Here is a 15,888-nt window from a genome sequence, read left to right on the forward strand (position 1 = left end):
AATTTAGTAAAAACTATTATTATTTGAATGAGTGTATAATGAAAAGTCATAGGTATATATAAATGTAGGCATATGAAAAAGTGTATAGAGATGACAATGATGTAAGTAGAAGTGATGTGACATTATTGAGTAATTTAATTGGATATAAGTGGCTGACGTGAATTAGGGTTAGATTAGTGGTTGCACAACTATCTAGGAATTATATATATATATATATATATATATTGAATATTAGAGTATCTTTCACATATCTTTCATCAACATATTAGAAATTTTAAAAATATTACATTTCTCTCCTTGAATAAAAGCAACAAAGTAAAGAATGTAAGTGATTATTCGGTCAATTTCATTTACGAAAAAATAGATTTTTTTTGTCAAATAACTTAGTTGCTAGAAATTTTACTCATAAAGTGGATAAATAGAATGACCGAGATTCGTATCCCGACTCCTTACATATATAAAATGCAATATCCTACCAACTGAGTTAAACTTAACTCACGAGACCGAAAAAATAGATTTTTAGATACCCACATCCGCTCATATACAATCATTTTCGATTTTTAAATGTTACGTACCTTAAGGTGTGTTTGGTTTGAGAGGGAAAAATAGAAAATAGAGAAAAACACGGAAACCGGTGGATGAATTTGGACAACCTTATTTTGTTGTCCAAATTCATCTACCGGTAATTTCCGTGTTTTTCTTTCTTCCCTATTTCTTTCTCAAACCAAACACACTCTTAGTATATTGCTTCTATACGCGTAAACATTTTTTTATTTTTTTGCTTAAAAAAACACATTTATTTATTTACATGATTATTCGACAATGGAAAACAAATTCTGAAACCAGACTTTTTCGTCCTTCTTCGTCTCTCTCTCTCTCTCTCTCTCTCTCTCTCTCTCTCAAACCACTTCACATGCATCAGGTATTTTCAATATGCTCTCTTTTATTTATGGTTTATTTCGAATCTAAATTTAACTTCAACAACACTTGACACAAAATTTAATCTAAAAAAATACTAATGAAGAAATTGGTGCTAGTTAAGTTTGATTCATAACCCCATTTTGGTTAAACTAATTGGGTTATGTTCATATGTTTGATTTTGTTGTAAAAATTTTAACTTTATTGTGTTTTGGATCTTTGACTTCACTTCAAGATTTTTAATTGTCTTTTAATCTTTGTATCTGTTTCTTGATGTAGTTGTTAGTGTTTAAGTTTAAGTATCTGATTTTGCTAGAGTAAATTTGAGGTTTTTATTTTTATTTTTTTAAAAAAATATTTTTTTAGGATCATTGATTTAGAGTTTGTTGACTTTGTGATCTGAGGTATTGTTACTTGTTTGGTTAAAGATCTGATGTGGTTATGTGAACATTATTTGATCTATGAGATACTAAACACGACACTGACACGCAGAAACTCGTAAAAATATGAGAAGATTGAAGTGATTAAATGTAACCACATGTGTTGGTGTCTGGGTTTCGGACACCGAAAATTCCTTGAATCTCGATGTTGGTGCTATGCAGCATTTAGTTGTTGAGTTTTGTTTCTCTATTTGCATGCTGCTTGTTGTTATTAGTACTAGTAGTACTTCATTTACTGGTAATGATTTGAGAAAATTGAAGTGAATGAATGAAACTATATGTCTTAGTGTCTTGTCCGTGTTAGATACCGAATACGCCTTTAATCGTGTTAGTGCTACGTAGCATTTAATTGTTGTTGAGTTTTGTTTCTTTATATGCATGTTGCTATTACGTTATTTACCGGTAATAATTTCAGAACATCAAAGTAACTGAATGGAACTACATGTTTTAAGTGTCTTTTCCGTGTCAGATACCGAATACGTATTTAATCGTGTTGGTGCTACATAGCATTTAATTGATGGGTTTTTTTTTTTATTTGCACATTGCTTGTTGGTATTACTTTATATTTAACCTTATTACGTTACTAGTAGTTGTTTCTTTACTAAAATGAAATTTGCCTTTTTTTTTCATGTGAATAGTCAAGTTGGACCCTTGGCAAGCATGACGGGTTTCGTTCATGATTTACTTAGCTGAGGGTTTGTGTTGGTACCCTTGAAGGCTTTTGATTCGTGGCTGGCGAGTTTCTTGGCTTTTGCGTATTTCCTTTGAAGAGTTTGTTTGATCCTTTAGCCGAATCTTCATTGCTTTTGTTTGAGACAAGACTTGAAAGACTTCAGTTTGTTTGTTTGATTTTTATAACAACGGGATATTGGTGCTTTTCCGAGATCAAGTTAACATCCGAGGGCCAAAAAGAGAGAGGCAAAATCGAAGCAATTAATTTTTATGATTTGCGGTTCTGGCATTTGAGTGGCATTGATTGTGAGCTAATACGGGATATATTTATTGCACCACTCTGCAATGGATTCAATTCAAAATAAGGTTCACTACTGTTGTGTTGCTAAAGGTAACCAAATCTTGTATGCGTATAGTGGTGGAGGTGAAGAAGCTGAGAAAGTCGCAGCCTTGTGCTTGGAGGCGGCTCCTCCTTTCCACAGGTGGTATTTTGAGACAATATGTAAAAAAACTTATGGGCTTCTAATGGAAGATGGATATGTTTACTTCACGATTGTAGATGAAGGTCTTGGTAGCTCGGTAGTTCTTCGGTTTTTAGAACATGTTAGAGATGAATTCAGAAAGGTAGCTAGAAAAGGTTCAAGGGGATTTTCGTCGAACATGAATTCGGTATACGTTCAAGAGAAACTGGTTCCTGTCATCCGGAATCTGATCACTTCTCTAGAGAATGTCTCACATAATTGGAGAGACGAAACTTCCTCGTCTGGTCCGTCTCCATCACCAAGTAATTTGAATGGACAAATTGAAAGTGCTGTTTCAACAAAAGCCCCGTTATTGGGAAAATCTAGCAAGCCAGAGAAGAAGAAAGTAAAGGATCATGTGATTGCAATGAGAGATGTTGAGTTAGAGGAGCATCGAAAATCTACGGATAAAGGAACAAGGGCTGATTCAGGAAATTTGGACGGTATTAGCCAAGGTGGCGCAGGTGCATCTTCTTCTTTGCAAAAGGATTCTGGTTCGATGAGGATGAGGTCGGGCCCTCAAAATGTTCGTAAGAAATGGTGGCGCCAAGTGCGGATTGTTCTAGCTATTGATGCAGCTATATGTATAATATTATTCGTCATCTGGTTAGTAATATGTCGTGGTATATCATGCATTCGATAGAATCCAATCCTCTTATGTGACTGAATTTGATCGTTATCATATTTTGGAAGTTGAGATTATCTGCTCCTGATCTGATCAACAATAGAAATTAGTTTCTTTAGTGGAGCATGTAGTTGGAAGTTTTGTCTTGTTATTTAAGATATATATTTAGGCATGTGTTTCGGGTTATTCATACATGAGCTTTTTAATTATAGAAGTTTATGTACAGTTTCGTTACTTTTAAACATCCGTACTTGTATATGAATTTTGGGAAGATTTTAAAGATTTGGTCTGTTTCTATATTTTTCATTTATAAATGCATGTCTAGGTAATTTTTGTCCATTATAGATCTTAGAAATGAGTATTGGACCTAACTCATCCTTACAAAACCGGCTGGGCTTGGTACGCGGATATAAATGGTAGGTGGCCCGATATCGGGTGGCCCAACGGATCTTGGAGAGGCTCTGATACCATCTTAGAAATGAGTATTGGACCTAACTCATCCTTACAAAACTGGCTTGTAAGGTGAGGATTGCCTCTAGTTTATAAACACTTAGTCAGACCATCTCTCAACCGATGTGGGACTTCTTAACAATAGAGATTGCCGTTATTCTCAAGTTTTGTCTGCAGAATAGTTATGCTGTCAAAGTCCTTGACCTTTAGTAATAAGTTGTTTTCATAAACTATCTTAGAGATTGTATGGAAATATGCGAAAAAACTTATGAACGAACATGTCATATGCTGTTTTCATAAGATCTCCAAAACAATCTTGTAAGTGTTTATGTCAATAGATAAGTTTAAATAGGTCAATCCAAACAGACACTAATATTGATTCTGAGTTAGAAGTTTAAGAAAGTATCTAGATCACCAAGTACTATATCACAGCACTGTACCTTTCATCTGAATTTTTGAATATTGTTCACAAACAAATGAATGGTTGGAGGTTGCATTTTCATAAGATTCTTGAGCAGATGTCATAGGTAGAATATGAAACTCAGAAAATAAGCAATTTGATGGGAATGCAGCTTAAACAGCAAGGGGAATTGATGACACTCTTGGTTATTTAAGACAAAAGAACGAATAAGTTGTTGAGATTAGTCAAGAGCTTAAGAATTTCATGTCAAGTAGCAAAACTATGTTAAAAACATTTTATGTCTGTTGATTTAGATTTAAACGGTTATGACTGGTGACACGACAATATAGCGTCGTTTGTTCCATAGAGTCGACTCCAACTTGTGAGAAATCTCGTGTTCACCTGAGATAAATCTTTTCGTGCATGTTTGGAAAATGAATAATTCGTGCATGTTTGGAATCACGATGTCACCATAATTTTTTTTTTTTTGGTTTACACGATGTCACCATAATTTTGTTAGAACTTAAAATATAGTTTGTCAAAATTAATGTAACACTGGTTCTACCAATAACCAAATGGTAGTTGCTAAGTTTTTTTATTTTTTCAAAGTTTCATCAGAACAAGTAAATATGCTGGGTCAAATAGACCATCGATTCCTTGCTCTGGTTATGTATTTTTCCTTTAATTAAATTCTAGTTATGCTATGCCTATGAAGAAGTCAAATTACTTGTAACTTTTATTATTTTGGTAAACAATTTAATCCATTTTTTATTGCTTTTCATGGTATTACAAGTCTGTGTCCAGTCATAGAATAAATATTGACATTATTAATGTTTGTTTGTCCTATTTTATCCTTTTACTTCAAATTTCATGGTATAATATTATATATTATTATACGTGCAATTGTATAGACTAATCTCTTAAGTTGGGTACAACCAGTCTTGAAAAATGCACCAAAGTAAGATATGTAACGTTGTTGCATTTTTAAGACTGGATTTGCAACTAAAACCTCTAAACTTTGATTAAGTTGAAAGAGACATTTATCATCTCTTCTAAACGCTCTTGAATAAAAATTAATGGTAGTTAAGATCATTGTTCCTATTTCAATCTTTTACTTCAAAAATTCATGGAAGAGACGATTTTCATCTCATCTAAGTGCTCTTTGAGTTACTCGAAAAATCAAACCCATAAAATGGGATAGAGGGAGTAGTTGAAAGATTTATAGTTGACTGGTTCTCATAAGACCTAGTCAAGTCACATTGGTGAATGAGTAAGAATGTTTGCTTTGTCCATTTAGTAAACTTAAAACCAAGTCTACCCTACTTGAAACATCAAACATGTTGTCGTGTGTCTTTCTTGTTTGGTTTCATGTTCATATCATCTCTAACTCTAAGACTTGCTTTTGCATTGACTTGAATAATTCATAGAAAATAGTGGTCATTTTCAATAATGGTATTTATACATAAATTATTTAACTTTATATTCATTTTTCATCCAAGATAAAGTTTGTAAATAATTAACCTAAACACGCATCTAATCCATGAAGGATATATCCAAAGACTTGGGAGCTTATATTTTTGACAAAGTTGTCTTTCCTTTTTTCCTTATTGGACAGCCTATCTTTATAGTGTACTCATTCTAAAGTTAATCATAAGTCATAACAAATAGCATCACTTTATTTTAATTTTTTTTTTTTTAGATTTGATTTTTTGGATAAAATACTCATTTTGAAAATTTTAAAAGTCATGTTATGTGTTACATACTATTAAAAGTAACATGTGTAAGGTTAGAAATATTTATGTGTGTGTGACAATATAAAAAAGTAACATGTAAGGTTAGTAAAATTTATATCTGACAATATACATACATGTGTGTGAAAGCTTCTTTTTTTTTTATAATTAAAAAATATGATATTTTTTTGCCACTCTATCACCTTCTCGCGCATCCTATTGGTTTTTTATTTTACCGTCCCACTTCTAAGTATTGGACGTGTAAAAGAGAGTGTTTTAATCTCAAATTTCTCATTTTTATAACATTGGCTACTTAAGTAACAGATATAATCCGCTACTCAAGTAGTGGAGAGATGTATTTTGGTAATTTTATAGGGCGGTAACAAAATTTATAAGATAACAAAACATATCTCAAAAATTATTGGCTTGTGAGCTATACCATCTGGCCAGCAGGTATGAAATTTTCTCATCCCACCCACTCACTTTCTCCCTTACCCCCCTAGTAATTCGGAAAACGTTTTCCGAATTTTTTATAGTGTAAATTTTACACTAGAAAAACAGTTCGGAACGTATTTTCCGAATTTTTTTGCGCGCTAGGAGAGTAGGCGAGAAAGTGAGTGTTGGGATGAGAAAATTTCAGCAGGTACAGGACTAGGGTGGGGGTGGGCTTACAAATTATAGGACCAGCCCAAAATTATTTTGACTCCTCACAAGCTGGCTCGAATGGGATGGACTAACCTATTGAAAATGGCAATTGCTCTTCCCCTCCCCAATATTGCTTATGATCCCTCCACTTCAAGATATTTTTCAATAGTGTATTCTGTATGTTTGAGCATTATGGAGGGTGAAGAGCAATTAATCATTGAAATTTCATACAAGACTTGCTCACTCTTCTAAGCTTCCAAATTATTGGTCCACATTTAATTTAGCTCGACTTCACCAAAAAATTATGAACAAAAATACACATTTTTTAGATTATCATATCAAGGTAACTATTGATTAATATTTGTTAGAGAACTTGTTTTACACGTAAGATGAGTTCTCTTCTCTAGACCAAACTCTTCATTTAATTAAAAAAAAAATGCATTTATTAATATATCCTTCATTATAAGCCCTTTTCAACCCAACCAAACTTCCTACCATAGAGCTGTCATGACCACTCTATTATAACTACACTTACTCTCATAACTAGTTTTTATCAAACATGTCATAGGAGAATATATCTTGAAACCATATTTTACTCTGATGATTCTCTATTTTATTTCTTTGAATAATTAGTGAGTTATTTATAACTCAATTATACTTTCGGTTATTCTAGTTGAACAAAAAAAAAACTACTAGTTATAAATAAAATATGCAACAATTTCAAATAGTGTCCAAATTTCTTTCAAATCTAAGACTCAAAAATGCATTTGGGGATAACATAAAGAACCAAATATGGAATTTTGTCAAACTAAAATTCAATAATCCTATATAAACTACATTACATTTAGGTCTCGTTTGGATTAACTTATTTTTGAGCTTATGCAAATAGCTTATGCAATATAAATTAGGTTTTATGCTATTTTATAAGTTCACACTAGTGAAAATTACTTTTATAAGTTATTTTATCATAAACTAACTTGACAAATTTATAATAATACATAAATAAAATTGCATAAGTTGTTTGCATAAACTCAAAAATAAGCTAATTCAGACGGATCCTTAAACGACTATGAATTTGTAAAAAAAGAAAAGAAAAAAAAGGACTAAAATCATAAGAAAAATTCCTAGAAAATATTATGGCCAACTCTCATTCATTTGGTAGTCATCATCATCATCATATATAACATAATATATATAATATATATGTCTAAGAATGATGGCCACTTCTTCCTATTCTTTGATTGTATTGTTTGTCCTTTTTGAAAAATATATTACATATAAGAAGGAAAGCAAAAGGTTCTTTTATTTGTATTCTTCATTATGGTTTGCTTATTTGGTCTTATTTACTTGAAATGCATCATTATTACACACACAAGTAAAAGCATTTCTTATCCTTGTTTTGAGCTTTTGGCATCATGACATATCAAATTCAAGCTTACAAAATTCAACAAGTGCATGCACACACCAAGGGTTACAAATTTTAACTTATTAATTCTCGTGAGTTTTCGAAACTTAATTTAATTTATATCACATGACCTTTGCCCTTTTTCATTAATAAACTTTCAAAGGGTTAATTAAATTGCAACACTTTCTTAGAGGGGGCTCATGAATTTTGGTAGTTGTGGTGTCAATTGCAATCCACGTGACACCTAAATGCATGAAATAAGTCCATTATTATGATTTTAATTCCATTCAATGTGATAACCATATTTGGGGTAGACATCCATTGAAATTTTGATACAATTGTAGAATCACTTATATGTGAATGATAATTGATAGTTGTTGGTCTTCTTTTTTATGCGATGTGGATGCAATGATATTTACAATCTTTTGACTTTAGTGTAAGTTTTTTGTAAATAGAAAGAAAGTGAAGAAAACTCCAAGAAAATTCTTCAAATAAGAAGAAAAAAAATACATCATTGAATTAGATGAGAAATGTCAACAACGATCGCCACATTTTTAGGAGAATGAAAAGATCTTGTGAGAAACTACCACAGGAGTAAGAATGCTTTTACCGATCATTAGTTAATTTAGTGTTAATTGACATTGAACTTGGTAGGAAAGACCGTTAGAAGTCTCACATTGGCTAGAGATATGATATGGCATAGATAGCCTTTATAATAGTATTGCAAACCTCAACTCTCAAGGTAGCTTTTGTGGTTGAGTATATGTCTCTCAAATTCTAATAAAGACCACAGTTCGATTCCATGCAACTACGATCGGAAGAAGATTGAAACTACTTGATGTCAGAACTGACCTCCGAATACTCATAGTGGTGAAGAAAAAAAAATGCTCGTGATAATGACTTAGAAGTGATTCATGGAAAAACTTGAGAAACAACATTTTTTTTTTGAAAACTTGAGAAACAGCATTAACTCTCACTTGGATCAAATATTGAATTTTCAAAAACCCAAAAAAGGAGACCAGTTTCATAAGGAGACCAGTATAAGGACCATATATACAAAGATCATGAAATATTTGTGGTAACCTAACAAGGACATAACTGAACCAACAAATATGCAATACAAAATAGATTATTGACTTCCCTAAAATTCGTATGGTCACAGTTCTTCACATCGACGACTCCAACCAGACAAGGTCATTTTGCACAACAAATTATGATGAAGTACAATGAAACGTGAGGACCACATTATTAAACACTAAAGTAGGATTTTAAGAAAGCCACGTTAATTTTCACCTAGCAAATTCATAACAATATACACATGGATTTAAAGATATCAACCGTCGATGTAAAAGAGTTTTACACTTTTTTTTTTTACAAAAGAATTTTCAACTTATATCCAATAAAAATCTACTAATTTGTATGGTTATTTGAAATTATTTGTGTAATATTAAAGAATAGTATATATACATTCACTACTTTATTTATGTAACTCCGGAGTAACTAGGCTTTAGGTAATTCTTTTTATACAGTGATTAGAATTTTATCTTTTAAGGCAGCAAATAAGTAGAAGTATTAAAATTTAAACTTCAATCTCTATATATTATATATAATGTTCCTATTAGCTGAGTTATACTAAAAAAACACAGAAATTAAAATTTTTAAAGGCATATACAATGTCTTTACATATTACATACAATCATAGGCGGAGCCAAGGTCCGCGCACGTGCCCCGGCTCGGCCCAAAATTTTGATATTTTAGGAGTTAGTTTAGGACAAAACTGAAATATTTTATTTAAAACTTACTTTTTTTAGTCAAAACTGATATTTTGTTCAGACTTTAAAAGATTTCTAACTCCGCCTATGCGTACAATGTCCTATCAACTTTGATTTTTTTTTTTAATGGTTTGAATAGAAGTAGTACGATGGTCAAGTTTTTGTAGTGCTATATCAAATAATAATTTGGTTTATATGCAAAACCTAACCGAAACACAAAAGAATGAGATTTAATAATTCAGAATTCAATTGTAAAATAAATAAAATATAGCCAAAATATTGTTTCACCCATAAATCAAATTTTTTTGACAAATAATTCACCTAATATGAAAATGGAGGAGTACTATATTGATTTCTTTAACATCTATTTTTATAACATTCTGTATTTTATTAAAGATAATTTTGTTATTTTTTAGCAAACATACATTGGATGTTGACATAGATACATACACATAGATACTAGACTACTAGTACTTCTCTTTCTGTCACTGTGTCTGTCGTGTATGTGTGTCTCTGCAACACAACATCATGTCATGTATGTTATGCTAATGTTGGTGTAACAATTTATTTACACAAACACAATAATAATCAAATCAAAACAATCAAAGAAAAAGAAAATAGTAGGTGTAGTGTTAGTAACTACTAGAGTTATTTTTTACTACTGTGCCTGTGCCTCTCTCTCGTGAGTGATTTTCATTTCACCCCTTTTCCTGTTTTTCTCTTTCCTCATTCAACATTTCAACTATCCCTCTCTCTCTCTCTCACAAACACTCTTTCAAACTTTTCAAACCCTAGCAATACCCTTTTTGTGTCTTTCACTTCTCCTTCACACTCATCTTTCTGGCCTAAGGATTTTCTTTAAGGTAATGTTTTTCTCTCCATGCCCAAATTTATAACTTTTTGTTCAATCTCTTTTTTTCTCCTTAATAATTAATTAACTTTTTTGTAATTTTTTTTGGTTTTGTGATGTTTGCTAGATTAATTTTTTTTTTATTATTTAGTGATATATTTTGCAAGCTAATTGAAAAGCTCAAACTTTTTTGTGTTGTAAAGGCACCCCTTTTTTTATGGATTAAGATTAAGTTTCAAGTTTGTTAATTATGATCCATGGGGACTATAATGATCTAAAAGTATTTATTTATTTATTTTGAAAAAAAAAATCTGTCTTTAAATTAAATTAAGGTTTTTTTTTTTTCCTTGTATAGCAATATAAAGTTATCTGAAATTTTTATTTTTTTAAAAGACTAAATCTGAAATGTTATTACTAAAATTTCAGGTTTGGATGCTTCATTTTGCAATGTTAAAGGGATTAATGTCAGTGATTCAATTCTGCTGAATCCAAAGGATGATCTTTTGTGGTTTTTGATTTCCTTGCAATTCTCTTTGTGACTCATCTTTAGAATTGAGAAGATATAAAGCTAAATTGTTGCTCATTATTTTGTTGAATCATCAAAAATATCTATCGACTATGAATACATCTGTCAATACGTGTGAGATCGTTGAATTAAGTGAAGAGATATTTCCCGAGTTTGAAATGGGTGGAAAACCTGAGAGTAGTTGTTCCTACAAATTAGGAAAAAGGTACTCGATTGAGGATGATATTAATCGTCTTTTCCAAGCTATTGAGATTAAAAGTTCATCAAGAGGTCATAGTATATCGAGATCGCAAAAGAGTGCTCTTAAAAGACCGATCAAAGTTTGTCCGTCTCAGGCGTCTGGAATTGGCATCGCGGAGCCGGTAAGTTTGAAACAGGCACTTAGAGGATTGTGCATCTCTCAGGCATCAGAAATGGCTGCTTTGAAGAGACCATCAAAGCAATGCAGCTCGTCTAGAGTATCAGAGGTTGGCACGGTAAAAAAGTTGGTTGAAATCTCCCTAGTGCCAGAGATATCTACGCCTTCTGGTAAATTTCCCGATGTAGCAATATCAAGCTCGAGTGCTAACCATTCCATTCGCGTGGTCAATGATGCAAGCTCAAAAGAAATGACAAATAGGTTTGTATCCCGAGATCAGATCGTTCCTCTTCCACCGGAGGTTGAAGCTGGCAACACAGCAATAAGAACCGAGGAAGTGCTAGAGGTCAAAACGAATCCTGCTACCTCGAGTAAATCTTGTTTTGATTCTTCGATGCTGGATAAGGATCGAGTGGAAAATTCACATTGTGCATCTTGTCCACCTAGCACTAGAAATGATGGTGGAGTCGACAAATCCTCAAGCATTAGTACATGTTTGGCAAAGCCAATATTCAATAACATGAACTTTTTTAAGAAAAAGGTAAAAAAAGACCTATGTTCTGCCTCGAGCTGCGCTACTAGTAGTTCTGACAAGGGGAGTGGAAATTCTGATCTTAAGCATGAAGTGAAAGAAAATGATAAACAATCTACGTGCAGTTCGAATCATAGCATTGAAGTTAACTCAGTTAATGTTAGTAGAGATTCAAGTAAACCTAGTTCTAGTTTGAATTGCAATAAGAAAACTAAGTTTCTTGTTACAAAAGTTGATGAAAAATCAAGATCGAAGGAAAAGGGCGAGTTCTCGCAGAGCTCAAAAAGTAGCATGGGTGAGTATAGTACTAGTAGCACAAGCATCAGTGAGGAGAGCAATCTTAGCAGTTCAAATCGCAGTGGACAACGACCACACATGTCAAAGCACTCGAGATGGGAAGCTATTCGAGCAGTTCAACAGCAGCATGGTAACTTAAATTTGAGGCATTTCAGGATGCGAAGGAAGATCGGTAGTGGAGACATCGGAACTGTTTATCTTGCAGAACTAATTGGTACTAGCTGCTTTTTTGCATTGAAAGTTATGGACAATGAATTTTTGGCTAGCAGGAAGAAAACATTTAGGGTCCAAACTGAAAGAGAGATCCTTCAAATGCTGGATCATCCATTTCTTCCTACACTTTATTCGTATATCAATACGGATAAGCTCTCTTGCTTGGTCATGGAGTATTGTCCGGGCGGTGATCTGCATGTGCTGCGACAGAGGCAAACATACAAGAGCTTTTCGGAGCAAGCATCTAGGTAGGATTTACGATCTTTGCTAGTTTTTCTTGTTCGCCACTTAAAGATATCTATTTCCTGTTTTTAAACTTAATCTTGCTTGCAAGGGGACGGAAGGTCATGGTAATCTCCAAATTAATCAATTCGTCTTTGTCTGTGTATATATTATCAAATGCATCCATGGCATTATTCACTTAGTTTCAAATTCATCATTGACATTACCAACTTAATGTCATTATAGTCCTTACAAATAGGAACATAGGAACAAACCTGGTTAACATTTTGTGATGTTAAAGATCAGTTTTGGAATATTGATAATGTGGAGGACTAAGTTGATACAATCCTTCAACTTCAGTGACCAAATTGAATATTTACTCATAAATGTTGTGTTTTGTTTTCATTTTACGAGAAATGGTTTTCTGTATGACAAACTAGCAAGTGGATAACTTTCCAGACATTTTATTGACTATAGTAACACCATTGTGTTTACAGGTTTTATGTTGCTGAAGTTCTTCTCGCCCTTGAGTATTTGCACATGATGGGAGTTGTATATCGAGATCTAAAGCCGGAAAATATCTTAGTACGCGAAGATGGACACATTATGCTGACAGATTTTGACTTGTCACTCAGATGTTCTGTTAATCCAATGTTAGTCAAATCATCTTCACCCGAAGCAGATGCGACAAAGAAGATCTCCAGTCCTTGTTCAGGGGCTAGCTGCATACACCCTTTTTGTCTCCAACCAGATTGGCAAGTTTCGTGCTTTACTCCTATTCTACTGTCTCCCGGAGCGAAATCTCGGAAGATGAAGGCTGACATAAGTGCTCAAGTTGGTCCACTGCCACAGCTTGTAGTTGAGCCTACCGAAGCACGGTCCAACTCATTCGTTGGAACGTACGAATATCTAGCTCCAGAGATCATCAAAGGTGAGGGACATGGGAATGCTGTAGATTGGTGGACTTTCGGTATACTTTTGTTTGAGCTTTTATACGGAAAAACTCCATTCAAAGGTCCATCAAATGATGATACATTATCCAACATCGTGTCGCAGAGCCTTAAGTTTCCAGGCACTCCTATAGTCAGTTTTCATGCAAGAGATTTGATCAGAGGATTGTTGATAAAGGATCCTGAAAATCGATTAGGTTCAATAAAAGGTGCTGCGGAAATTAAACAGCACCCTTTCTTCGTTAACCTCAACTGGGCTCTAATACGGTGTGCAGCACCACCGGAGCTCCCTAAGTTTCGCGATTTTGGAACTAGTGCTTCATCTATGGCTACACATAAGGAGAATGCAAATGATTTAGAGGATATAGATGATTGTGAAGAGTTTGAGCTGTTTTAGTTAAACTTGTCTTCTCTTCCTTTCTCAACGTGTTCTCTTTTTTCGTTTCTTCTTTTGCGGGGTAAGGAATTAACTTGAAACTGACTTAGTTTCATAATCAGTTCTCATCCTTGTAACACTTAGTATAGCTTATAGCATAAATGTAATCTAAATATTTTGACAAATAGATGGAATAGTAGTATATGTTTATACTTAACTAGAAGTTGCAAATGGATTAAGGAAATACAACAATTTATTTGGTTTGTCTGTTGGCTGTTTTAGCGTTTTAGCCAATGTTTTAAAAACCGGACATAGCTAACTGATTCGACCGGTTGAATCAGGAATTGGCCAGTTCGTCAGTTGGTTTGGTCCTAGTTGTATTATAGTCCTATTGAATTGGTCAAACCATGGCTGGTTCAACCCTTCGATCATCATTGATCATCACACTTGTTTGAGTTATTGGACACATGTCGTATAGATGTTGAACACGGCGACACACCTAATTTCAAAAGCTTTCGTGCTTCATAGTTTGTAAGCGTACATGTTTTGTGTTTGAACTTTGAATTGTTTGGTGCCTCTGACCATGATATTTTATTGTTTTTTGGAAAAACAAACTAACTTATATTGTGTTGAAATTTGAAAAACCAATGCTCCTTAATTAAGACTAGCAAATTTATATATTGTCATAAAGTGTTACAATTTGTTTGGTGATGCAGCAGTTAGTTGTTCTACCAGATACTATTTATTGTCATTCAAACAACACTTTCCTGAGGTAAAGAATTGGATAAAGTGAGAAAAATTCTTGAGTCATTGTTCAACATTTTTTTGTAAAGAATCAACATATACAGAAAGAAATAATAATATAAAAAAAAACGGTGGGATATAATGATAATTTATGTCAGTTTTGTTGAGATATTATGTCACATAGTTTTTTAAATAAAAAATTGTTAATGTCTTAGACTCTTAGTAGAACATGTGCATAATAAAAACAAATAAAAATTAAATAATATTTTGAGAAAAAAAATAAAAAATTATTGAATAAAATTATTTCTTACTTGAAATTTGAATCAAATTATAGTGTTAAAATACAAATAATAACGTCCAATAAAAATAATTCAGTTGGTAGCTACTAAGAATATTATTAGAGAACTCGGGTTTGAACTACAAATTCTTTATTTATCCAAACTATGAATCTAACCACTAAATTTCTAGACAAAAAATTAGAATAAAAAACCTAGGATTTTTTATTGTAAAAGATAAATATTGGATAAAACAAGGTAAGATAAACTTCAAAGATATTGAACAATTTTTTGTCTTGTATATTTTTGGCCGGGGAAAAGTTGTTTTTTGTATTTTATATAACTTGTACTTGAAACGAAAAGTTGTTGTCTTGTGAATTATAGTAAGAGTTTATAGTAAGAGATGAAAATTTTCGTTTTTGTCTAGTCCAAGATTATTTTTTTTAAAAAAATCAAACATAATACAATGAAATTATTATATCCAAACATACAACTTTTTTAGTTTCAAATAATTCTTTTGGGTCAATGATATCAACAGCCCATCTAATAGAATAGTTGACTTTCAAAGTTTCAAATAATTTTTCCCTCTTCTCTTCTTTCAATGTCTTAGAATTTGTTCCATCAAATGTGACAATGTGAGTCTGAAATGTCTGTGTATAAGTTGTATTTAGTGTCCGATAAAAAATGCCAACACATGACGTAGTTACATTAATCACATTTTTCTTTCTTTCTATTATTAGTGTTAATACTACGTAAGATATCAGTGTCTACATCAATATTTCATATATAGACATAACTTTAATAATGATTTTCCTTGATGCTGTCACTCGATATGCTAAAGAAAACAATTCTAATGAATTTACAATATTAATACAAATAATTTTATTAAATTAATGTAATTCTAAGGAAAATTGTGTAGAGGTAAAAGAGGTAACTATTTTTGGTTTTTTACACAAAAGAGGGGTAA

At 32.5% G+C, this 15,888-nt stretch overlaps 2 protein-coding genes across 2 annotated transcripts; both read left to right on the plus strand.

Moving 5' to 3' along the window:
* The first annotated feature begins 777 nt into the window (after positions 1–777).
* Positions 778–3,482, plus strand: LOC123916759 (phytolongin Phyl1.1). The gene is made up of 2 exons (XM_045968289.1): positions 778–922; positions 1,997–3,482. The coding sequence occupies exon 2, from the start codon at positions 2,376–2,378 to the stop codon at positions 3,192–3,194; it is 819 nt and encodes a 272-aa protein (XP_045824245.1). The 5' UTR covers positions 778–922; positions 1,997–2,375; the 3' UTR covers positions 3,195–3,482.
* Positions 3,483–10,062: 6,580 nt separating this feature from the next.
* On the plus strand, positions 10,063–14,119 carry LOC123916752 (serine/threonine-protein kinase D6PKL1-like). The gene is made up of 3 exons (XM_045968281.1): positions 10,063–10,441; positions 10,855–12,602; positions 13,074–14,119. Exons 2-3 carry the CDS (start codon positions 11,047–11,049, stop codon positions 13,921–13,923), a joined length of 2,406 nt encoding a protein of 801 aa, XP_045824237.1. The 5' UTR covers positions 10,063–10,441; positions 10,855–11,046; the 3' UTR covers positions 13,924–14,119.
* Positions 14,120–15,888: the final 1,769 nt, after the last annotated feature.

This window comes from Trifolium pratense, linkage group LG3, assembly GCF_020283565.1.
Source record: "Trifolium pratense cultivar HEN17-A07 linkage group LG3, ARS_RC_1.1, whole genome shotgun sequence".
Classification (NCBI taxonomy): Eukaryota; Viridiplantae; Streptophyta; class Magnoliopsida; order Fabales; family Fabaceae; genus Trifolium; species Trifolium pratense.